Raw genomic sequence first — 26,379 nt, forward strand, 5'->3', positions numbered from 1 at the left:
CCCCGCTGCCCTGTGACCCCACTACCCCGGCGGTGAGTGTCGCGCAGTATACGCTCCCTCTCCATAGCTCTGTCTCTCCCCCTGGGCCCTAGGCCGCGAGCTCCTCAAGAGCAGGGTTTAGAAGTAATCAGTAAATAAAAGCTTAAAGAATATGGCTTAACATGTAGCTATGATACAATTTCCCTACAAAAAGACTATCTGGGGGCACCCAGTGGGGGGACTCAGTCGGTTAAGCATCCAACTTCGGTTCAGATCGTGATCTCACGGTTTGTGGCTGAGACCCGTGTCGGGCTCTGTGCTGACAGCTCGGAGCCTGGAGGCTGCTTCAGATTCTCTGTCTCCCTCGCTCTCTGCTCCTCCCCCACTCGTGCTCTGCCTCTATCAGAAACAAACATTAAAAAAACTTTTTTGTTTTAAAAAGACTATCCGTGGCACGGAATTACAAGTTTCCAATGGATTTGGAAAAGGCAGTATGTTCATCTAACAGATTGGAAAACATAGACTTCTTTATCTTTTATGATAAAAATTTAGAAAGAAGATGAATAAACATGAACTCAGAAATGATTTTAAAATAGTGATGCTGTGAGCTTCAATATTTCTCCGTGGTGAATGTGTTGCCTTATTTCCTAGCAAGTAGCAAAACGGACCGATTCTAAGTCTCCATGTGCCATCACAGCCTTTGGAGGAAGGGCTGAATCTCTGGCATCACAAACCAGCGGACCAAAACGCGAAGCCCACGGCCTAGATGATCCATCAGGTGAGCCATCAGTACGAGGAAGAAAATTTAAGAATCAGTAGCTGGTCATTCCAGTCACTCCACCCCACGGGCCTGTTACCACGAAAGACAAGGCGTCCCGCCAGCTCATTCCTACAGCCCCGAAGGACTGACGTGTTTTATGCCCTGCGTGAGCTGCGAGAGTCTATCGGTTCGGCCATGTATCCTCAAGGCATCCTCCAGCCTGGGTCATCATCGACACGTACCCCTGACCGGACACAGGACTGTCCCCTAAAGCCACAGGGTGGATGGGGAAGGAAACTGCCGGCAAACGCCGACCGCCGGGATGGTCCTCGTCTTCCGTGAGCCGGTGCTGACCAACCAGACAAAACGTTCATTACGTTCTCTCTCTTATTGTGCCTTCAACTTGCACAGTTTCTAGATTTTCTTTTTCTAACAAAAAAGAACTGTGCTTCAGAAGTTCGCGTTAAGCCCAAGGCGGTTAACTCAAGAGAGACAGCCCAGAACAGCTCACCAGACCGGCGGGCGCCAGCGTGGAGAAGGGCTCCTCGGAGTGTGCTGGCGGCCGGTGCCCAGGGCGGCAGGGAGCCGGAGGTCCGGGCCTCCACCAGCCACCGGGGCCGCTGCGAACACAGCTAACGGGGCAGCCCTCTGACCCTTTACCAAATGCCGGAAATACTTACCAAAAGCCTGAAAAATGCACAAATCGTTTGGCCAAGCAATTTTCATTTTAGGGATTTATCCTAAGGATATAACTAAGGACGTACACAACACCCGAGCTCAAAAGATGGTTACGGTGCTGTTTATAACAGGCGGTAACGCGTCTGTCCAGTAGAGGGCTGGGTGAACAGCTTCCAGTACCATCTCTGCTATGGAGTGTTACGTGCTCACTGACGATAATGGTGGAGAAATACATTTACTGTTCACGGGAACATTTTTACAACGCATCAGGCGGAAAAAGCAAACACAAAATGTAATGCGTGGTGTATCACGTGCACACACACACGCACACACTACCCGTGTCTAACGTGCGTAGAGAGGAAAAGTTGAAAAACACATACCAAACACCAAGAGTTAAGATCAACTTTCGTTTTGCTCATTACCTTCTTCTAATAATCCTACAATGAACGTGCAGTGTTTATAATCAGAAATCATGTACAAGATTAAAGTTAAAGAAAACAGAAAGCCACCGCAGGGCCAGGTGGGCCAATGTTTCCAAAGGCCAGAAGTCAAACAGGCTAATAAAACAACTGTCAATACAGATATTTCCAAATTCGAAGGTATGGACCCAGCTCTTCACTGAAAAAATAATAAAGAACAGATTTGTTGAAGGTAGCTTGCAAATTAATGAAAATCAAAACGTTAGAAGGCATGTTTATATACTGAGAAATGCTGAAAATCTCAGGAAGTTGAATTTTATGTACAAAGAATTAGTCACTAAAGACAAGTTAGGTTTCAGTGGGCTCAGCAGGAACGTCCTTTAAGCAATTAGATAAAATTACACCATAGCCTTAAAAGGAGCCAATAGGCACTTTGAAAAAATTATAGAATTCGAACATCTCACAGGCTTAGACCAATCTGCCCCATTGCTACCAATTTATGTTCTTAATAAAATCCCAAAGAAACATGACCGGAAGGCCGTGTGGCCTGGCCGTCGGTGAGCCCCTCGGCTCCGCTGCCCCACCCCCCCCCTTCCCGTCCCTCCCCCCCACGGGGCCCAGAGCTGGGCTCCCTGCCAGCCTCCCGGCAGCGGGCTCCCCTTTCCAGAGCAAGTGAGCCGGCACAGCCGAACCACACAGGGGAAGGATCCTCAGTTCTGGGGTCTTGCTGACATGCTAAGCCGATTCCTTTGGGACAACTAACTCAGGAATAACAGACCGTAGGAAAAAATCCCCCAAGTCCAGATGGCCCAAAATTTCTCTAAGAGAAACCGGGAGCTCGACAATCTAACGTTTATCTCAAACTATAAGCAAAACAAGTCTGAACATCACTCAGCGCCCACAACTGTGTGGAACATAAAAAGGACGCCCACAGAGGCTCCTTCCCCTGAAGGACCGTCGATCCACCGGGGGCCCTGACACTGGACGCGGTCACGGAATTCTAAGAGCGCGTGGCAGTGTCGGTCGGTACTCCGGCCACGGGCCCGGGGTTTCCGCCCAGCCCCCTGCTCCACCCTGAGCACCTGCCACCGGGGCGACCACAGGTGTGGCGACGCGGGCGCAAAGCAACGCCCGCCCGTCCGTGAGACCACACCGTCGAGCAGGCACCGGGAAGTCCGCCAGCCTGCCCGGCGGGGCCGCGGCACCGCCGAGAGGGAAGTGACCCCCAGCAGCCAGAACTGGGCCAGACAGAGCCGAGCACGGGGAAAGGGAGTCCACGCAACACAGCAGCCGCCGCGGTTTCGTGGTTCGCTTTCGAAGATTCTAAAGATACAGTCGGCATTTCAGAATTTTGGTTCTTAGGAACTCCGAACAGGTGTGAAGGTAAACACACGCACCACAGGCTTAAGGGACCCGCCCGTACACAAGGACACAAGGTGTCCCCAAGCCCTGGCCACACCAACACGCGCTACGGATCCTCAAAGGGAAGCCGCTGTGCGGTCTCTCCCGCCGCGGTCACCGGGCAGCACGCCGGGGGTTACAGCGGCCCGTGTTTCACCCAGCAGACCAGGAGCTCCATGAGCGGGGACCCGGTGTGCAGCACCCCCACGTGCTGACGTGTCAGGCACCCCGCGCACTCGCTGAGGGAGTCTCCCCACGCAGAAACCAGCCATCTCTATCGTCCGGGGGTCTGCCAATGAGGTAAAATTAAAGATCCACTTACCTGTCACTCTGTTTATTACAAAAATCATTTCTTATTTTGTCCACAATAGAAGTTCGGGGAAGGATGTTGGTTTTGTTTTTTTTCTTGGCATCATTTTCAACTACCACTATGAGCCAGTCCACAGAGCTATGAGCTTTCAGAACATTCTGCCACTTGGTAAGGTCGTCTTTTACCGTAGCTTTATACACTTCAGTATCCTAAAAATAAATAAGTCACTGTGAAGGAAAGTTAATCAACGCCCTTTAATTTAACAGCAACATGTGTGTACTAACAGAGAATACATCGGCCACCGCGCTTTACAGCTTCGCGATGGGGCCCTCCACGCAGAGCCTGGCGCCTGTGGGTGCTCTGGGCAGGCCCAGGGACGCCGAGGGAAGATGGTTCCAATGTCACAGAGGAGACCAAGAGAGAGCCTAGTAAGCTGCCCAAGGCAACACAGTCCACTGGGTAAGTTGGGACTTTAAAACTCAGGTCTGGGGCGCCTGGGTGGCTCAGTCAGTTAAGCGTCCGACTTCGGCTCAGGTCATGATCTCACGGTCCGTGAGTTCGAGCCCTGCGTCGGGCTCTGTGCTGACAGCTCGGGGCCTGGAGCCTGCTTCAGCTTCTGTGCCTCCCTCTCTCTCTGCCCCTCCCCTGCTCATGCTCTGTCTCAAAAATAAACAAACATTAAAAAAATAATAATAATAAAAAAAAAACAACTCAGGTCTGCTATGCCAAAGGCCCCGTGCCCACCAACTACGTGATTAGTCCCATCCTGGCAAGTGCCGTGTCAATGGGACTAAGCGCCCCCCCTCCACCACCCGGCTCGGGACCTGCAGGCCGGAAGCCACGCACCTGCAGGAAGCAGGATGCCCGGCCGCCTCCGGGCACCTCCTCCGCAGCCCCTCAGCCCTCTGCCGGCGCCCAGAACCCCTCGAAAGCCAATGCCACTTGCAGGCCACATGGGGGCGAGGCAGCCTCAGCTGCAAACCCAGGGGAAAAGGACAACCTAGGGCTTCCTGAAAGCCATTCCAATTCACGAGGACCAACAGGGGAGCCGTCCTGCTCCTAAAAAGTCAACACTGCCGGACTCAGAGATGCACACGCCGGCCTGCAAAGAAAGCCCAGGGGCCCGCCTCAGCCCCTCCACAGACAGGAGGACACACCAAAAGTTTACTTGCTGTCAGCAATGGTCTATAATTGCCCTTATGCTCCATAAATCCACTTGGCAAATTCAGAGTGAAAAATCTAAAACCAACATGCTTCACTTCCAAATCGGACAAACTGTCATTTTTAGCTACTATTTATACATACATAGATTTTCCCCCTTTTTAATAGAAAGATTCTTTGTTATCCTGTCCATACTTTGTCTGGATTTTTTAGTCTCTCTTGAACATGCTAAAGGGAACAATCCATGAACGAGAAACCTCAAATTCTGCACCCAGCCCCTCCTTTGGTTTAATCAGTAAGTGAAAAGTTCCAGAAGTCAGTACTTGTAATTTTTAGTCTGATTTTTAAGACCTCCGTATCCTCAGTTTACATCACATACAAATACAATCTGGAAAGATCTTTTGCTGAAAAATTAACAGGAAAGCCATCCCGCAAAGACCGGTTTTCTGAGACTCCACGTGCCCTGGAAGGCGCTCCTACGCCACAGCCTCCACAGAAGGCCAGCTCCCGGACTGGATGCTCCCACTCCACGCTGCTGGTGCTCTGCCAGGCCAGGGGCCTAAGCGCATCACGCCCGCAGAGTGAAACCAAAGGCCACAGACACCCCGACCGCTTTGAAAAAGGCCGCCGCCACAGGGCTGGGACCAGGCACCCTCTGCCCAGCCCAGCCCTGGCTCCCAGGTCTACAGACCAGGGAGGGGCTGCCACACCCCCTGAGGGGACACCAGCATCCCCTCTCGGGACACTGTGCTTGGGACAGAGACCTCGCAGAGCAACAGGCAGGGCGGAGTCCCCCGAAGTTCCGGGGGAGGTGAGCAGTGGATAATCTGGGCCGTGGCTTCCAACAGTGAGCAAACCCCGCACATTACTAAAAAGACCCGGTGACCGTTCAGAAGAGCCCAGGCTGAGCCAATGAGGTGAAGGGTGTCTCCAGAAAGCAAAGCCAATACAGGAAGAAGCCACTGGCAGGGAGGGTGCAGGGTGGCCCCCACCCGGGGAACCAGAGCCATGCAGGGCAAGAAGGGTATCAGAGTGCAAGATGTGACACCCCAAGAGAGACGATGAAGGCTTGGGGGCTGGCTGAGGTGTCAGGGGCCCGGACGGCAAAGAGGGCCTCCCTGTTGGGGTGACCTTATCTGGGTGTTGTGGGTCAGCTGAGGTGAGGAGGGAAGTGGTCCTGTGGGGAGCGTCAGCCCCAGGGCAGGGAGAGGGCACCTGTGGGGGGAGAGGAGCAGGACAGCAGTGAGAGAATGCTCAGTGACAGCGATTATTCGAGTAAGCAGACATACGCAGGACGAGGAGCGCCTGGCTGCTCGGAGAAGGAAGTCGCAAACGTGGAAAGGAAAGGCACCGGGACTGCAATCGGAACGTGTGTGTGTACACGTGTGTGTGGGGGGGGACACGCCTGTGCACACGTACGTGCTCCAGAGCAAAGGGCACGTCTAGCCCAGGCTTCGTCTCTAAATACCACTTCCCACCAGAAGGAACCAGCGCCCCCTGGAGAAGCGGCTGACCCCGGGGCTCAAGCAGGGAAAGGACGAGCTGACCTTGGCACGTCTTGTGTTAGGGAGAGCTCCGAGAACAGGGACATGTCAAAAGGTCACAGAAGCCAAATCTGGGACAATGTGAGCACTCAAAGTGACACTAACAGTAACAGGTTACACTCCCCAATTCGAAGTCAACGGGTGCAGACGGACCTCAACCGATAAGCAGGACAGCTGCCTCCAAACACGGTGAAGTGGCAGGGGGCAGACCGACCCAACCACCGGGAACAACCAAAACAGAGAGGGAGACACGGGGGGCGAGCCGTGCAGGTGGCCAGCCGAGTGCTTGGAGCTCCCGGGCGCCCCCCGCGGCGCAGACAGAACACAGGGCCCCGGACGCAAAGGCCGAGATGTCACAGGTCAGAGGTCAGGGGGCCCCTGGAGTGAGCGCTCGGAGGGGGCTGACCAGCAGAGGAGTGTACAAACTACCCAAAGCCAGGAGAGACCCATCCAGACGGGACCCAACACCCACAGGGCCTGGGATCAGGGCCTACTCCCACAGACTACGCTGGAAACCTCCGAAACCACAGGGCATTGGGAGGACAACTGAGGAAGGAAGGAGGAATTAGTATTGGGCTGACCTCTGTTTCAGACCCTCAAATCATGAAAGCAATAGCTAAAAGGATCTGAAGTAACTTAATTACACAAAGCTGAAGAAAATGTCTAGAATTCCAACAATAAAAGACTCACGATGTCTGGAATCCCCTAAAAAATTGCCAAGCAGGCAAAGAAGTAAGAATATACGATCCATAGCAAGTAGAAACATCAACCAACAGAATGGATGTGGCAATGACACACATAAGAGAATTAGCAGACAAAACCATGAGAATCCTTACTGCGGCCATATCCGGTGTGTTCAAGAAAGCAAAGAAAAAACTGATGTTAAGCCTCCGCTTAACATGGAAGATAATTGTTAAAAAAGGCAAAGACCCCTAAGGATCTTCAGAGATGAAAATCACGGCGTCTGAACTGCAAAATACCCTGAGTGGGGGGTTACAAGCAGATTAGATACCACACACCGAACAATTAGTTAACTTGAACACACAGAAGCAGGAACCATCCAAATGAGACAAAGAGAAAGGCTGCAAAGCCATCAGCACAGTGTCCCTGAGCAGCAGGGCTTCCAGGGGCTAATATGTGAGTGACTGGGGTCCCCAGAGGAGAGGAGAGGCAGGAACAGAACAAGTGACTAAAATAACGACCAGAAATGTTCCAAATTTAAATTAGAATTACAGACCCACAAAACCTAAAAAAAAATCCACGCACAAGAAACATGAAGAAAAGCACACCAGGGCATATCACACAAGGTTTAACACCCGTGAAGAGAAAAAAAAAATCTTAAACTGCAGAAGGGAGAAAAAAAAAGAAAAGTTTATGTGAAAGTGGCAAAGACTCCTCATGGGTCACAATGTAAATCAAAACACAGCGGGCTGTCAGAGCAGAATTGTACATCCAGTAAAATATTCTGCAAAATCAAGACTTGCTCAGATCTGCAGAAACTGGAAGGACTCTCCCCTGTGCGCCAGAAAGGGGGGCAGGCGCCAGAAGTGGTAACCGCGGGCCAAGAGAGACTAATCTCTACAATGTGAGGGTATAAGGCAAAACCAGTAACAGCCAGCCTGGAGGACGGCAGGGACAGCAGGGACCAGCAGGCAGGTGCAGGCGCACAGTGGCAGGAAGGAGGGGGTGCCCAGGGTCTGCACCACGAACCGGAAAGTGACTGCTACAACAACATGGGAGTTTCTCTCTTCACTCTAAAATTCCAATTATGGTCAACTTGCTCCAGAAAACTTTCCTTAACAGATAATAAAACTAATGCAAAACACGGGCTCCCTACTAGGAAATGTAATTTTAAGAGGGAAAAAAAAACCCTCATTCATAATGTCTACGAAAACTTTAGCAATAAAAATGCAAGACTTAGGGAAAACATTAGAACACATGACTGAGGGCATAAAAAAAGGGCAGAGACGATGGAGAATAAAACCACATTCCCAGATGGGAAGCTCTGCAATTACTAAAATTCTTCCCAAATCAACCCGAACTTACTCAAGGCGATCCTAACCAAACTCCTCTGCTCTTTCCTTTTCTCTTTTCGACCTCTCCTCCTGTTCTGCGTGGCTTTGTGACAAACTGCTACAAGGCGACCCGTCCCCTCTCTCCGCTCACACATCTACAGTCTACACAGCACGGGCACCCAGCTCCTCTGCCCCCGCTGTGGCGCCTGCAGGCTGCGGACGAGGCAACAAGAAGGCGATCATTGCCGGGAGTGCCGGGACTGACGCTGCACACCCCCAGGTGGCCTTCCCGCGGGGACACCTGACTTCCTCATGGAATGGTGGCTGGGGGAGCACCTGGGGAGCTCAGTCAGTTGAGCGTCCAACTCTTGGTTTCAGCTCAGGTCATGATCTCGCGGTTTCGTGGGTTTGAGCCCTGTATCTGGCAGAGCCTGCTTGGGATTCTCTCTCCCTCGTTCTCTGCCCCTCTCCTGTGTCACTGTCGGGGTATCTGGGTGGCTCAATCAATTAAGCATCCGATTCTCGACTTTGGCTCAGATCATGATCTCACAGTTCCTGAGTTTGAGCCCCGCATCGGGCTGTGCGCTGGCAGCACAGAAGCCGCTTGGGGTTCTGTCTCTCTGTCTGTCTGTCTGTCTCTCTGCCCCTCCCCCGCTTGCTATCTCTCTCTCAAAATAAAAATTTTTTTAAATATATATTTAAAAAAAAGTCACAGTGTCGCTCCTGTCAGTCAGATACCCATTCAGATTCAACTAGAGGAAACACGACCATTCTTCCTCTCGATGGAAGAAAGTCACTGCCATGTGGAGAAGAGCATGGGGCACGATGGAGTAGAGTATGTGGATACAGTCACTTTTGGAAGATCAATTTTGTACACTAGCAAGGGCATCTCTTTTAAAAGAACCCATATCAATACATATAAAAATATAATTATTACAAGTCTGGTCTTGGCACAGAATAGACAGGAGTTAACAGAACTGAAGTGTCCAGAATATCGTGCATACGTGATGCTGGTTTCAAACGAAGGTGACATTTTCAGTAACTGGAAAAGAGACAGACCATTAAAAAATGACGGCAGACCAATCTGCTACCCACTTAAGACTATAAAATTAGACCCTACACCCCCACAGCTCCTGCCACTCACAAAAATACCTTGAAGCTATGCAGATCCAAGTATAAAACACAAATTATAAAATTATTACAAGATGGGGCGCCTGGGTGGCTCAGTCGGTTGAGCGTCCGGCTTCAGCTCGGGTCATGATCTCACGGTCCGTGAGTTCGAGCCCCGCGTCGGGCTCTGTGCTGACAGCCCGGAGCCTGGAGCTGCTTCGGATTCTGTGTCTCCCTCTCTCTCTGCCCCTCCCCTGCTCGTGCTCTGTCTCTCTGTCTCAAAAATAAATAAAAACATTAAAAAATAATAATAATAAATAAATTTCTTACAAGAAAACATAGGAGAGAACGACTTATCATCTTCAGACAGACAAGGCCTTCCTAAACATGATATGCTCTACTCAGAAACCATTTTTTAAAATGACAGGTTTCACTCCATAAAAACCGTAATAGCCACGAACCTATGCACTGATACGTGACCCGTCGACACAAAACAGAAACCGCAGGTGCCACAGACACATACCAACAATAGAAGACTTTGACCTACCGCTGTCCGCTGAGACAGGGTGAGTGGACAAAACGTTGAAATATAAAAGACACAAACAACAAATCAATAAGGCAGCTCTTACGGATCTACATTTAACGTTACAACCGAAAAAGCAGAGAGGGGTGCCTGAGGGGGCTCAGTCAGTCAAGCCTCTGATTTCGACTCCGTCAGGATCTCACGGTTCGTGAGTTCAAGCCCCTCATGGGGCTCTGTGCTGACAGTGTGGAGCCTGCTTGGGATTCTCTCTCTCCACCTCTCTCTCCCCCTCTTTGCCCCCCTCTTTCTCTCTCTCCCGCTCTCTCAAAATAAAGAAACATAAAAAATTTAAAAAATTAAAAAAGTGAAAATACATTCTCAAACACACACAGAATACCCACAAAAACTATGAGGTCACAGAGAAAAAATAAGTTTCATAAAGCAGAAATATTATAAACAACACCCTAATCACAATGCAATAAAATTAGAAGTTTTAAAGTAAACATTTTAAAGAATTTCTTTCTGGAAATAAGAAAACTTCATGTTAAACTATTAGGTAAGAGAGGCAACACAAACAAAACAGAGAATTTCTGAAAAGTTACTGAATACTGGGATTGAAATTCCTATCTTTAAAGACCTGTATTGTTTATATTTAAAATGAAAATAAATGTATTCCCAACTAGCCCCCCAAAAAAGAAAACCAAAACCTAGAAAAAGAACAAAGTAAACCATAAGAAAGCAAAAGGAAGGAAATAATAAAAATGAAAGCAGAAATTAATAAAGTAGCAAACAGATGAATAGTGTATCAGAAAATAAAACCCTGCTTCTCTGGGGAGAAAGAATCATCAAACTATAAACTAATAGCTAATTTAATCAAGGAAGAAAGAGAGAAAGTACAAATATACAAAGAAATAACAATGGGGAAATAACTATTGCCACAGAACGTATTTTCTTCTTTTTCTTTTCTTTTTTTTTTTTTTTTTTTTTTTTTAGTATGTATTTATTTTTGGTAAAGTGCAAGTGGGAAAGGGGCAGAGAGAAGGGAACAGAGGGTGCGAGGCAGGCTCTGCACTGACAGACTGACAGCAGCGAGCCCGACGCGGGACTCAAACCCACAAACCGTGAGATCGTGACCTGAGCCCAAGTCGGACGCTCAACCAACTGAGCCACCCAGGCACCCCGCCACAGAGCATATTTTAAAGCCAAAAAAGACCACTTTGTACACCCCAATGAAATTAAATTTTATAACTTAATTGAAATGCAGAATTTCTAAGGAAAAGGTAGTTTACCAAAATTGACAAGTGACTGAAACAGACCCGTTTCCACAAAAGGCATAGAGAAAGCGACCAAAGAAAGATCCCACAGGAAAGCGCCAGGTCCAGAAGATGTCAAGGGAGAACTCCACCAAACCTTAGAGACTAGACAGTCCCAGAGCCACATAAATTGTCTCACAAATAGACAATAAATGAAAACTTCCAAATTACAAAGCAAGTATAGTATTGCCACCTAAACCTGATAAAGATAGCACCAAAGAAGTTATAGACCAATCACTTGTGACCACAGACGCAAAAAACCCTAAATCAACAGACACTAATACCACACTAAGAAAACAATACTTTGACCAAGTGTTATTTATACCAGGAATGCAAGTATGGCTCAAGAATAGGAAATCCATGAATATAATTCAACACATCCGTAAATTTAAGAGGAAAAAACCCATATGACTGTCTCCATTGAGTCTGAAAAAGCCTTTACCAAAATTCAAGATATATTCCTAATAAAGATCCTTGGGAAAACAGGAGCGGACGGAAGCCCCTTCACGTGCTCATGGAAGTTTACGTGAGTCGTGGGGCAGCTCCCTCCTTACTGGGCACAGACCGCAGGCAGCCCACTGAGGTCAGGAACTAGGCGACGATGCCCACGACCTCCACTACTCCTTAACAACGGGTCCAGACAGACAAAACGAACCAGAGGCATAAGAACCGAGAAAGAGAAGACGACATGATAGGATACGTGGAAAAGCCCCAGACTTTGGGCCCTAGAGAATCAGCAACAAAACTAACTCAAACAATAAGAGAAATCAAGGTTAACATCAACCTTGTTGAAAAAAATCAACAGCCTCATATACACAAAACTAACCAACTAGAAGACACAATGAGGGAGAAAACCCCACTTACATTAGCAAAAAAAAGGAAAATCTTAGAAATTTGACAAGAAACAATTAAAATCTATAATGAAGAAAAGTACAAAGCACTTCCAAAGACACAAAAGTGGACTTACACAAGCAGAAAGACTCCCCTCGCTCGGGGTCAGACATCCGGGCACCTGGTCTGCCGGCCAGGCAGGAAGACAGGCCGTGAACCCGTTAGCCGCCCGCGAATAGTCTCGGACGCCTTGGCAGCTGTGTTTCTAGCTGTCGCGCAGGTACAGCGATGCTGAAACTGTTTCTGCACGTGCCAACCGCGGTGATGCTGTCCAGAGCCACGGGAGATGCAAACACGGCATGGGACTCGGCAACAAAGAGCCCCGCGGGTGAGGCTCAAATCGGAGGCAGGGGTGTCAGCCCACGGTCCCTCAGACACACGCTTTCCTAGCTCTGCCCACCCGAGGGCCACAGGCACCGACACACCCTCACTGCCAGAGGCCTCAGGGCTCACTCTGCAAAGAAATGGCTGATTCCAGGACAAGGACAGCGAAGGCAGGAGAGCCCGGGATACCGTGCTGTGCTAGAAAGTTCAAGACACGTCCCTGAAAAGGACACAGGGGCCAGCCTACAGTGACCCTCCCAGGCCAAATCTGGGACAACCTGAGCAGCAAGACAAGCAAGGATACCTGATGACAACACCTTATAAGACAGAGGCCCACGCAGGCTCTTTCCAGAGTGGAGCACCGGCTGATCCGTTCGGCAGAGCGTGTTTGCGGCCCCAAGGAAGACCGGTTCAGAAGAATTATTGTTGGGTGCTCAACCTAAGCGGGAGAGCTGGACGAGGGGCAGGATAATCCGGTGGTCTCCGTGGCCCCCCAGACATAGCTTACTAGTGGCAGGGGAAAACACTAACTACAGCATGGAGAAACGTTGACCACAAGATCAAATCCAACGTTGCCACCGAGCGGGCGTGGAGAGAAGAGGCAGTTAGCACCGCGGGCCCGGCACGGCCGTCCGTGGGCCTGCTCACAGGGTGGGCCCTTGTTTGAGGCCTGGGAACACGGATCGTGGGATGGCTCCCACCACCACGTGACAGGAGGGCCTCACGGGACCCGGGCTCTATGGACAAATACGGCCTGTGCTGAACACCTGCTTGCCCTCTGGGAGTCTAGAGTTTTGGTACGAGGCAGGCAGAGGGTGCCCACGTGCCCAGACCCCGAAAAAAGCCCTGGGCGCTGCTCTCTGACAAGCTCCCCGGTGGACATCTCCCACGGGACGTCATGCTCACCGCCGGAGGTATAAGCCCACCCTGCACGACTGTCTCCACTGGGAAAGGCTACAAAGCAAAATCAGCAAAGGCAAAAGGGTCCAGGCATAAGCTTCTAGTCCTTTCTTATTATAATTACAAAATGCCACCTCTGCGTGCTGACGTTCAGGTGAAACCGTCACAACGTGGAACGACCTGCGTGTGCCATGTATCATGAAATGCTTGTTTTATTAGAGCCGAAACAGACAGGAAGAAATGACCCACAGGGTCTCCTCTCAGTTCAGGGCACAAGAGTTCTGTCAAGAGTGGCGAGCTTCCTTCTGGGCTCATACACACACGACTGCAAAGTACACGTAAGGGCTGTGACGTCGAGCGTCACTCGGGTAGTCACGGAGCGCCCGCTGTACGGGCACCACGGCAGTGGGGAAGCAGGGCCGTCCCCTGCCCTCAGAAAGCCTACAAACCAGCAGGGGAGAGCAACAAGGATTACAAAGTCGAGGAACCACATGGGAGTGAACATGGGGAGTTTGGAAAAGGAAGCTCAGAGTCAATATTGACGATACCTAGAGGCCAAGAGGGCGCGGGGGGCTCACAAGATCTCCAAACACAAGAAGACCGTACTTGGTGATGACCAAGAGGGTGACGCACTGGACCAGAGCAGAAACACGGAAGGACAAAGCCAGACGTTCGGTTGAGGAACGGAGAAGAGAGCACACCAAAATAGAGTACGTTGAAAAGTCAACTTGGTTAATTAGAGCCGCCTGAACAAAAGCTAGACCCGTGAATTCTGAATCCTACTCCAAGGCATTTTCTCGTAATTCTCTCCCTACAGAAATACTTACACAGCATTCCGTCCAATAAATATGAAGAAAGGGGAAAGTGAGCAGAGCTTTGTTTCCATCTTTGGGTAGCAGCTCCTCTTTGAATTGAACGAAGTTGGATTCCAGGTGAATCATCTTTGGAGCACGGCCATAGGACCTACAAACAATTTTTAAAACGTCACTGAAGAAAATGAAGGATGTTCAGCAGAAAGAAAAGGGAAAAATCCGACAGTAACTGTAACCACATCCATGAGTTTGGAAGTACACATATGCTATTAGTCCTGAATTACAGCGATAATATTCTGCCCAAAAAGATTCCATAAATTATCGCAACAAGGCTCAAAATTACGTATCAAAGCTCCCTCTCCATAAAGTCTGTCCTTTTACTCAGTGGCATACACAGGCTTCTTTGCGACACAGACTTACGAGAAAAATGGCTTTTACTTAAGAGTTTCACTATAAAAAGAAGTTACTGTAAAAAAAAAGAGATTCCCAAAAGCGCAGTTGGAAGATATGAAAGCTTTAAGCCACACACATACTTGCGTGATCACCTGTATTATCCAAAGCAGAGGACGACTGGTGGCAGAGAGCTGCCCCCCACCCCCCAGGGAGGAGGGACAGAGAGGCCCCGGAAGGCTGCAGACACCCAAAGAAAGGCTATCAGGGCATGGGTGCCAGATCACTGCGCTTGTGAAAAGGCCACCATGCTACAGGTATCTTCTTCCCTCCACGCTTGGATTCTCCACCCCTAGAAATCCTACAGCTGGGTTTTGTACGTTTTGTTCGATAAAGAGTCTACGTGTAATAAACTGAAACTAACCACATTTAACATGATCACGCGGATGCCTGACCTTGTGTATTTTCTACCTGCGGGCTCACTCTTCCTTCCTGTCCTTTGGGAAACCAATCAAATTTTCTTTTTCCACCCTTTTTCTCTGCTGGTTCGAAAGCTTAACCATCTATTTCTGTCCTCCTGTTTGTTACATTTTCATTTTTTAATATGCATACATTTTTTTCTTCAAAGACTAGAGTAAATGTCTCTCTTCTCCCTGAATACATCGAGTACTTTCTTCCCTCTGCCTCTTCCCCACTTCTAAAGTTTTAGATTTTTTAATTTTTAAAAGGGCTGACACCTTAACTTCAGAAAAACAGAAAATGTTTTTCTGACTCATTTACCGGCAGCTGTGCCTTTCATCCTACGAATTCCGGGTTCGTTTTCCTTCCTGTTGCGACGTGTCCTTTTATTCCTTCAGGGTGGTGAGGTTTCTGATCACACGTGTCTGAAAACGTTTCTATCGTTTTCCTTTCTTTCCCAACCGGCTCCACGTCATGGCAAGCAACGAACACAACATTTGAATGGCACTCGGGAGTAGACACGTGTGGCCTAGTGCAGCCAGAAGTGACAGATCCTGGCCCCAGCTGGCTCCCAGCCCTTCGAGGGACAAACCTTCTCAGTCCCACGGCAGCCGGGCCCACAGGCAGGGGCGCTGACTCGGTCTTCCGTTCCGCACTGGAGTCTGACTAACACAGACTCGAGGTTGAAAGGTGTCTTCCGTGAGTACTTTGAGAGGCGCGGTCTGCCCCGCTGCATTTGCAGTGTCGTTAGAGACTGGCGTCCTTGTCCGTCTGTTTGCCCGGCACGGCTTTTGGTTTGCTCTGGTCGGCTTTCACCCCACTGGACTTTCAGCGGGCTCCAGCAAGCTTCTCATCCGCCTCGGGGAACGTGGTGCCCGCCCCAGGTTCTCTAGCCTCTGCTCCGACACCTGTGGCTGTCCCCATATCTTGGCGTGTCCTTGGGCCCCGCACCTGTGCTCTCGGCACTGAGCCCCAGCTGCAGGGCGACAGAGCCCCGTCCTCCGGCTCACCGGTGGCTCTCCACCACACACCTGTTCGCTGCATCCAGTAAAGTTCCGGCTTCAAGTTTAGATCCAAGATCTACTCAATTACCTGTAAATTTTCATCAGAGCCACATGTACCTACTTTAACATGTCAAATGGTGTCCAAAAGCCTTTCCCTCTCTCACACTGACAAGCGGCTGCCTGGCCCAGCCTCCTCCGCCTCCCGGCTGTGCTCGCTCCCTAGAGCTGCTCTCACACATTAGCACAAACCCAGCCGCTTAACACAACATTAACTCGCTCGCATCTCAGGAGGCCAGAAGTTTGAAACCAAGGTGCTGGCAGTGCTGGCTTCCTCTGGAAGCTCCGGGGGAGACTGCGTTCTGGTCTCTCCCCCCTTCCAGCAAACGGTGGCGGTCTTCGGCTGGCAGACCACCGCGCCGACGGCTGCCTCCACCCCCAGCGGACTTCTCCTGTGTGCCTGTGTCTTCTCAGGACACCTGTCACTGGATGTAGGGCCCACGCTACTCCAGATGAGTAAAGATCCTTCTTCCAAATAAAGTCACACTCACAGCTTCCAGATGGACCTGCCTTTTGGGGGCCACAATTCAACCCACTGTATCTCCTCGAACGCTCTGAGACAGGATGTCCGACCGTCCGTGACGGGTGCAGGCCAGGCTCCGCCTGCCCGTCCGTCCTCTTGCGCACCCCGCACCCTCCCGACGGCCCTCTCGCGGGCGACTGCCACCCCTGCCGCGTGCTTCCCCTAGCGTTAAGTGTGCGCCACTGCTCACGCTTGAGCGACACGCTCGGGCTACAGCAGCTCAGTGACGTGCCCGTGGTCTTGCAGCATTCTTCATTTCCCCCGCCCACGGTCACCATTTCTAATCCTTCCCAAGCTCTCCGGCAGAGCCGCAAACCCGAGTGCCACCCACACAGTCAAGCCTCAGCTAGCCCGGCAGTCCCTTTCCCCGGCTCACGGCCCTCAGAAGGCCTCCTGCTCCAGTCGGGAAGGCACCGTGGGAGCACGTGGGAGCACGCTAGGACTTTTCCTGGGGCCATCGGCCCGTCCCGAGGAATTCTCCACTCTCCTGCCTGGGGAGCAGGGGTGGGGCCCGAGCTCCGCCACGACGTAGCTGCACCTGTTCAGATCCCGACCGGCCGCTGCCAGAATGGCACTTCTCCCCGCTCCGCGGTGCCTCGTCAGCAGAGGCGGGCGTCCTCTGTCCCGCAGAGGTGGGCGACCGCTCCCTGCCCGCGCCCCGCCCGCCCCCTTCCAGCGCGCCCTTGCCTTCGCCCGCTGCCGTCCTGGGCCCGGTCACCTGCTTCCCTGGGAGCCGCCTCTGCAGACACACGGGCTCGGCCTTCTCTCCCGAGGCCTCCGTCTCTCTTCCTTCCCCGGGAAGGTGTGGAGTCTCCGCTGCGTCCCCCCGCTCGGCTCCGTGCCTGCGCCCTCCCGCCTCCTCAGCCCTTTCCTCCGGCTCAGGGAAGCTCGGGAACACGAAGAGATGAGCACACGCGGAATCTACACAGTTTCTCCTTGTCTCCTCGTAACCCCTTTTCTTGCTTCGCGGACACACCTCTTTTATCTTTCTGGATGTTGAAATAACGTGCATGAGAAATCTTCTCCAGATACGAATTCCTCCTCCGCCGAATCATTTCTCTCATGGACGGCGCTGGGCCTCCTCAGATGGTGAACAATTCTCCCATTTTCTATCTGCCCTTTACTTTAAATTTAGTAACACATTTCCTTCTAATGCTACAGTCGGACACAGACACGAGCCCAGAGCCCGTAGAGAGCCCTGGTGAGTGACACCCAGAAAGCCACGTTCATCTGCATGGTGTCAGGGAAAACACACTCTGGTCAGTAAGAAAGAATGCAGTGACAGTGACAACCGGGACTACGTGAGTGTGAGTGACAACCGGTTAAAAGCAGATTACCTGAACTAGCAAGTCAAAATCCAAGCATCTTCCAGAAATAATATATCTCATCTCAGCAGAAAGAAGTTTCCCAATGAGATAATTCAAACGTCAACCATTTCTCCGACCAAGTCATGAGATGAACAATACACAGGAAAGGGAAAACGGCACGGCTGATCTGGTTTCCCCCCAATTTTTATGTAACATTTTCCGTACACGTGCTCATCCTTCAGAGAAGAGCACAGGAGCTCAGGGAGGAGAGCGGTCCTGCTGAGAGCACAGGTGAAGGCGACACCTTCTGTTTCCGTGCGGGGTCAGGGTGCAGGTCTCGTTTCCAAAATGCCTGTGTCTTTAAGACACTCTGAGCCACCGGGAAGAAGCACGCACGTCATTCTATAAAAGAGGGCCCTGAACTCAAAAGATCAGTCTTGTTTCTACCACCCTATGTCTCGGTAACAAAGCCAACACACTCCTTAAAGAGTGAGGCCAAGAGATTTTGTGACATGTTCAGTTTCGTTCCAATACACTTTAGAACTTAGGCTTTAACTTTGACTACCTCACTTGCTCATAGAAATGTCTAAAAAGTGAAGAGGGAGATAAAGTCAAAAAAAACAAACAGGCCACACCTTCTCCATTCCATCGGTTCCCTCGGAAGCTGCTGGGAAAGCGTTGGATAAATAGAAGTAAATAAATTCTGATCCCCAGCACCTACAACAGGAATAAAGAGAAAGGCAGTTACAACATTTTTAGGTGAAAACGGGCAACATGGGCTCTGGAATTTATTGAGTTGCTAACTGTAGACAGTTTTATATTTAGCAAAATGACACCACAAAACAAGATCGTTCTATACCTTTAAATACTGATCCCAAAAATAAAAAACGAGTAAATAAATAACTGATCTCACCTGACACCCGTAACCCAGCTTCTCCCTTACGGCACCTCCACGAGGCAGGGACCCCTTTCCCCACGCAGAGGATGAGGATCAGAGAAGCGGAGCGCCCTGCCCAAGGCCACGGAGCTCAGGAGAGAGGGAGCTGGCTCCCTCCAGCTGCCTCCCGAGTCCGTGATCCACAGCCATCGCTTTCCTTGACTTCGTGAGACCAGCCACAAACGCCGTGCAGAAAAGGAAACCCCGAGAAGTGAACACGAATTTGTTCACTGAAACAGACTCGATACGCATCGACACGCTGGCAGGAGCTAAGACGTACAGCACACTGTCCGTGCACGTGACACACACCACACCCGGCGGGCCTCACTGACCGCTCAGGCCGGCAGGCACCGACCTCGCCGACCGGGAAGGTGACATGCAGGCGGCACGTGAGAGGCCGAGGCGCTCGGGCCACGGGGCTGCGGGCGGGGCCTAGTTATGAACCGGGTGCCCGACTTCGGGCCGCACGCTCGGGCTTAACTCGGCTCGGTCATCTCAGCCCTAACGCAACGCCAAGTCCATTAGCTCTCATTAAATCACAGCACGACCACATCATGCCGAAGCTAAAACAGAACCTTTTAACGTAGATGACTCAAACCCTTACGCTCGAGGATCCTCAAACTTGAAGCAAAACCATTACCCAAATTGCTTTCGTATTGATCTTAAGGAAATCATTGGGAATTGATGCGGGCCATTAACACAGTTGCTTGTTTTGCTATCGTGAACATTAAAAAAAACAAGACGAGACCAAACAAAACGCCTCCCCCAAACCACAGAACGGTATCAAGTCCCCGCTGAGAGGAGCGGTGTTTCCGGGCAGCGGAGCATCAGGGGCGGGGGCGAGGGGACCGGACACACGGGCGCTGACAGCCTGACCACCCGGCCCCGGCTCCTCGCCAAAGCCACCTACCTAACCAGCTGAGTCAGCGGGGGGACGCCGCCACCCTCCTGTGCCTCTGAGGACCATCTTCGAAGTAGGAAAATAATACCGAGGGCTGCGGCCACACAAATAACCTTGAACGAGGCCTGACACAAAGTATTTTGGGTTCTTCCTACTACATTTTTTGTTAAAATAAAAACCATTTTTATGTTTTACGTTCAGTTGGCAGCCACCTTAGAAATCATTAAAGAAAATATTCGGTTAGCGTCACATTTCTTACCGTGGACTGCCATTCCTACTGTCTCTCTAGAAGGTTCCAAGATTAATGTACAAAAATTACCACGCTTGTGCTAACACGGCAGTAAGGGCAACCACACGGAAGCTGTCCCCTGTCTCACTGGTGTTCGTCCGTCCTCGTCCCAGAGCCTCCAGCGGACATACATGTGGACACAGAGCAGAACGATGAAACGCCCCTTATGCCCCCCCACCAAGCGAGCTCCCAGGAAAATCCTAACAGTAAAACTCATGTAAATGGAGACTGTAATTTTCTTGAATTCTCTCATGGAATAAATCTTTAATTTGTGTCCCAAATTTAATTTTAAAAGATTACAGGTCAACCAGCACAGTAACTGTGGGCTTAAATGTGACCGGCTGACCTCCGTGCCTGTTCTGAACTGAACCGTGTCCCCCCACGAAAGTCATGTTGAAGTCCTAACCCCAGTAGCTCTGAATGGGACTGTATCTGGAGATCAGGTCTCTGAAGAGGCAATTACGTTAAATGATGTCTTTAAGGTCTTCGGGCCCTGATCCCATCTGACTGGTGCCCTTCTAAGAAAAGAAAATGTGAACACACAGAGAGAGACACCAGGGATGTGACAAGATTGTGGGAGGACAGAGAGAAGACAGCTGTCTACATGGCAAGAAGGGAAAGCCTCAGCAGCAGACCCTACTGAGACCTTGATCTTGGACTCCCGGCCTCTAGAACTGCAAGTTTCGGTTGCTTCAGCCACAAAGGCAGCCCGAGCAGACAGAACCGTGCCCCCTGATTTACATCTGGAGACCAAATTCTTCTAACCCACTGAGGCTCTATCTACACTGTGGAACAAGAATAGAGAAAAGCTACCATGATGTTCCAGAATACACACCTATTATCATAATTCTCTTCAACCTTCAGATCGAGGGTTATGAAAACCTGCGATGCCCCCTGAAAACGGGCTCTGGAGAGTCAGAGCACGAAGAGGGAAAGACAGGAGTTGAGGCTAAAACTCTTAATGAAATCTCAGCTAATGTGATAAGTAATTAGCAACACATGCTTTGTAGAGTCCCCAAATAGCCACAAAGTAGAAAAGTCCTTAGAGCTTTGAGGTCTGAATGGTAAGACAGACAGAACGTCCAAGCTGATGTTTCAACTTTAATCCCATGGGCAACAGAGGGAGAAACACCAAGGATTCAGTTCTGTGAAAGTAGCTACGGGGGCACCTGGGGGGCTCAGCCGGTTGAGGGCCGACTTCGACTCAGGTCGTGATCTCAGCAGTCCGTGAGTTCAAGCCCCACGTCGGGCTCTGTGCTGACAGCTCGGAGCCTGAAGCCTGCTTCGGATTCTGTGTCTCCCTCTGTCTTCCCCTCCTTCACTTGCATTCTGTCTCTGTCTCTGTCTCTCAAAAATAAACGTTAAAAAAATTATTTTAATAAAAAATAAATAAATAAAACATTAAAAAAATTTTTTTTAAGTAGCTACTAAAAGCAAAAATGAGGCTTAAGACTGATGTGCTCAAGTTTCGAGAACCCTGTTCAGGAAATTGTCCTGTTTACTTTTCCACCCTGAGAACCCTATTAAAAAAGTAAAGTCAAAGTATTTATTGCAACAACTAAGATCCCTGTGTATATGTGTGTGTGGGGGGGGGGGGGGGGGGGGAGGGGGACAGGGGAGGGAGGGAAAGGGAGGAAGAGAGACGGAGAGAGACGGAGAGAGAGGGAGGGAAAGGGGAGACTTCAAAATAATTACTAAGGGTAATTCAAAGCATAATCCCATTAACATAAACCTCTCTCCCTGCTTATGTGACTACACGTATGACCCCGCTCTCGTCACTCCAGGGGACACGTGGAGACAGGAGGACCAGGGAGCACACAGTGGCCCCCACACCCATAGGCGGCTCCAGGGGGCCGCGGACCACAAGTCACCCTCTGCACCGGCTACTGCCTTGCCGGCAGGACCCTGGCAGGAGGGGGGAGAGGTGCATAGGCACAGGAGCCACTCAAATGTGAAGGGAAACATTGGGACAGTCACCTTGCTCTGAAGACAGGGCTGTAACCACCTGGGGCGCCGCCCAGACCCGCTGAGCAAAGTCCAGCTCAGACACCCCTAACAAAGGCGGGCAGAGTCCCAGGTTTCCGATTATATGAACCTGTTTTCTTATTATTTATGCCAGTAGTTAACTGGATTTTCTGTTACATGCTGTCAGATGACTGGCCGGACCTTCATTATTTCCTGAACTATTACTGTATTCTGAAATGTTTACGAGTATATATTTATATGTATTAATCATGTTATTCAAAAGTTTTTATGCTAAAAGCAGATAGGAACTAACTAAACACAGAGTGAAAAAGAATTAAAAAATATGACTTCAGTGATTTAAGCATAAATGGGTCTTTTTCAACAAACTCAACATTTTTCTCAGACCTTTAAAACAGAAGGGCTTGGGAACTCAATTGTAGAGAAAGTAATTAGGAACTTATGCCAACATTAAAAAGACACTAACGTGTCCAATTTACAAAATATGACTTCAGATACAGATGTATCACTTCGATTTTAGATCACCGGCAGTAGGAAAACAGCTATTTTTGAAACAGCTCTCATCTTCAAAGAAGTCGATCACAACTAAAAATAGAAACCTGTCGGCTACAGTCTTTTCTGACCCAAGATGCTGTCACTGAGATGAGAGTCTAACCAGAGCGTAACAGCAGCCCCAGATGCCCCACCCCCCACCTGACGACACCACGCGAGCGCCAGGCCAGCCACGAGCTGCCCACACAACCCTAGACCATTTGTCCTACAGCAACCAGAAGAGCCGTACGACATTCACCTTCAATCACGTTGAGCACGAAGCCTTTATCTTAGGTCCACTACAACTACAAAGTCACAAAGTTATTTAGTGTCCAAATTTTTGAGATTCAGATTCTGAATTCTTTTTCTTTCTTTCTTTCTTTCTTTCTTTCTTTCTTTCTTTCTTTCTTTCTCTTTCTCTCTCTCTCTCTCTTTCTTTCTCTCTCTTTCTCTCTTTCTTTCTTTCGAGAAAGAGGTGAGGTCATGACCTGAGCCGAAACCAAGAGTCAAACACTTAACCGACTGAGCCACCCAGGCGCCCCCAGAGTTTTCATTCGTAACAGTGGACAACAGCTGGAACAGAATCAACGTTAGGTTGACACTTACAGACTAGAGGACGTCAGGATGCCCTGCTTTGTGCAAAAATGCCTCAAACAAGACCGACAACTGGCACTTTACCCCCTGGGAGTCTCCGTCCAAAGCAAACCGTCCAAAGGGGTTCTATCTGAGGGACAAGATCACAGGGGTGTTTGCTTTCTGCGTGTCAGGAATATGGGATGTCTCAACTAAAATAACATAAAGGTATTCTCTTTAACCTAAAAGAAAAACGCCCGTACCTACCTTCAAAAAGCTATAAATCTGATGTTCCTACGATGTTTATGCAACAATTTTTAAACGATTTTAGGGCTCAATTATGACAGGAGGATTGAATTTGGCACTAAACGGTCTACAGAAAAAGTAGCATAAATTACCAAATGTGGTTTGAGTACTTGACAGCTATAAATTATGCCTCAGGGGAAACACAAGGCTAAGTTAAAAGTTACTGTCAGTTGGGAAGGACACAGGGTTTTCACACTTGTAGAACCGTTACTTCCCATGATTTTTTTTTTCCCCGAGACACGTGGGAAGGGCATTTCGGAATCTACGTCACGGTCCCGCCTGCCTCAGCCTGTGAATACGTTCCCTCACACGGCAAGGGTGCAGCTAGACAGGGCTGCTCCTCGGGTGATCTTAAACAAAGAGATTATCCCCGATCCTCCGGGAGGGCCAAGGTGCTCACAGGAGAGTAATTCAATGGGGGAGGAGGGAGGCAGCAGGGCCAGAACCAAAGAGGTGGCATCCTGAGAAGGACCCAACTGGTCACTGTTGCCTCTGAAGGCGGAGGAAGGGCCGTGAGCCGAACAACGCGGGCAGCCTCCAGACGCCGGCAAAGGACAAGGCAACGGATTCTCCCCCGGAGCCTCCAGAAGGAATCAGCCCGGCGGCCCCCTGATTTTAGCCCAATGAGACCCATTTCAGACTTCTGACCTCCACGACTCTAAAATAATATATTGTGTTCTTTTAAGGCACTGAGTCTATACAATTTGTTACAACACCACAAGAAAAATTAAAGCGCTTAATTTGCAACAACGACAAATTTTGCACAATATCTTTCTTCTGAGGTTCTAGGAGGGCTTGCTAAGCTACAGGCGGTTTGGCACCAGGTGAGAGCTGGCTACAAGAAGTCAGAGAGGGGCCGTCCATTTACTGTCCAAACACAGCACAGTGCACCGGGGACACCCTCAGCACTGGGCACACGCGCTCTGCACTCGCAAGCCGGCCCGAGGAGAGAAGGCCACTCCGCAAATGGAAACCGAGGCCCGAGCAGGTGCATCTCCCTAACCTGCCCAAGGTCAAGCAACCAATAAGCCTCAAAGCTGGGACTGACTCACCTCCAGGCAGCCTGGCTCTGCACTCAACATTCTTCTCTACGGCTCTGGGTTGTGTCTCTATTTCTTTTATTGTGTGCTGATTAATCTGCAGACAGGCTCTGTCGATGCTGCTTGGCTGAAGATACAGGTTCCGGGAGACACTTCCTTCCCTCAACAGTGAACATTTCTGTCATTTGCTTACCAGTCACCAGCCCTTAAACATGCAAAGCTATGAAATCTTAACACAGAAGTATAAAAGGATCGGGACACTATAACCATGAGAGAGTTGCAGAGAAAAACAAAAGGTTCAGCCAATTTGCAGCTGATGGGTAGCTTCCCTCATAATTAATACGTGTATTTTCAAGCTCAGTATTTTTAGTTGCAGATTGATGTTGGGTAAAAGATCTTAAATAAAGCTTTTAAATATCTGTTGATACAAATTTCTCATACAGTATAATTGTTCTTCGAATTCTTTAGTATAATCTTAGTAAAGGGAAATAGTAACTACTCCAATAAAACACTCCTCTCACTTGATCTCAAGCTCTCGAAGACGTCCAGATTATTTTAGCCTGTTAGCAAAGCGGGTGTCCTCGACAATCTAACGGGCAATGTCTTATCTTAAAAGCATTAGACTTAGCCTGCGGGACTCCACAGGTTCCCGCACGGACGGGTGGCCAAGACGGGACGGGCTGTAACTCAACGTGAATGAGTGCCGGTGAGAGACCGAGGAGCCTGCGTTTGGAGGCCTGGGTGTCCCCGCTCTGAGGACCTCCTCGCCGGGACCCTGGAGGCGGCCAGCTGTGGGGTGCCTGGACTAGGGACGGATGACCAATGTCGAGGCCCTTCCAAGCGAGGGATTAGATGATTCTACCTTTGAACAAATACGTCAAAGGAAATATATAACGTATCTAGCCTTTGCCTTACAGAAAAATCTTCAGAAAGAGCCACTCTTCGGGTTTGCGGTTAACGAACGCAAGCTACGGTTCAGCAGCCGGCAGCGTGTTCCCGTCTGAAAACGGGGGGCTGAAGAGAGAGCACCGTCAGTGACCCGAACACCGCATGCACTTGCCCACAGACCATACATGACTCCGTTGCTCAACAGCTTTTCGGAGAACGGACTTTCAAACGGACGATAAAAACGTCCAAGGTCACAAGCGGGGAGGTCCCGCCAGCCCGTTCAATCATGTGTAAAGCGTATTTGCTATACTTCCTGTACCATGTCAGCACAGTAATGAAAATTAATGAATGCTTCAAACCGGTAGCTCTTTCGTGGGGAAACCTAATGTCAGATGCATAGTCACAGGATATAGAAACCCTCCCCCGTGGTCCTCCCCGAGTATCTGCACATACAAGGTTTTCACATTTGGGGACTGGAAGTGGGGAGTGAGGTTAATGAGAAAAAACAAAGAAGATCCAGAAGTCATTCAGATTCTAGAAGCAGAAACCCAGGTGTAGTCTGTCCTGTAAGATGGGCAACTGACCCCTCGCTTCTGCGTATAAACACTGCCCTCCCTTCATCGCGAGGCGCATGCTTGGGAAGCAAGTGAGCCCTCCCTCCCACAGCGCTGCACCACAGAGGCCAAGCGTAAAGAAAAGTAATTTCCCACAGTCAACATGATGGGGATGATGGAGAGCTCCCTTGTCGGGTCGTCCGCCGTCCTGCCAAAATACAGATGTTAAATCACGAGTCGTGTATCCTGCCCCTCCAGCACTGGAGTTCAAGGCACACCCACTGCACCCTGCTCTCACCGCTGTGACGTGTGCACGTGGCCGCTCTCCACGCCGCTCTTCTCTCCCCCAGCAGCCGGTCTCTAGAACAGTTACTACCCCGGGTGTGATCAAAGGGGAAAAACACAATCCACGCTAGCAGTAATCGAGTTGTGTGCCGCGGGAGAAAGCAGGAAAGGAACCACAGCCAACACGCAGAGACTACGCACAAGACATAAAG

At 50.0% G+C, this 26,379-nt stretch overlaps 1 protein-coding gene across 3 annotated transcripts in view; it reads right to left on the minus strand.

Moving 5' to 3' along the window:
* Positions 1-26,379, minus strand: part of TRAPPC10 (trafficking protein particle complex subunit 10) — an 86,324-nt gene that overhangs the window by 48,687 nt on the left and 11,258 nt on the right. For 2 of the 3 annotated variants that reach the window (XM_078452703.2, XM_078452702.2), the window contains exons 2-4: positions 18,516-18,597; positions 14,156-14,291; positions 3,560-3,756 (exon numbers count right to left, since the gene is read on the minus strand). In XM_078452703.2, the coding sequence (XP_078308829.2) occupies positions 3,560-3,756; positions 14,156-14,291; positions 18,516-18,597 (415 nt within the window). The remainder of the gene's footprint in view (positions 1-3,559; positions 3,757-14,155; positions 14,292-18,515; positions 18,598-26,379) is intronic. The other variant, XM_078452705.2, reaches the window with a different exon arrangement.

This window comes from Panthera onca, chromosome C2, assembly GCF_046562875.1.
Source record: "Panthera onca isolate mPanOnc1 chromosome C2, mPanOnc1 haplotype 2, whole genome shotgun sequence".
Lineage (NCBI taxonomy): Eukaryota > Metazoa > Chordata > Mammalia > Carnivora > Felidae > Panthera > Panthera onca.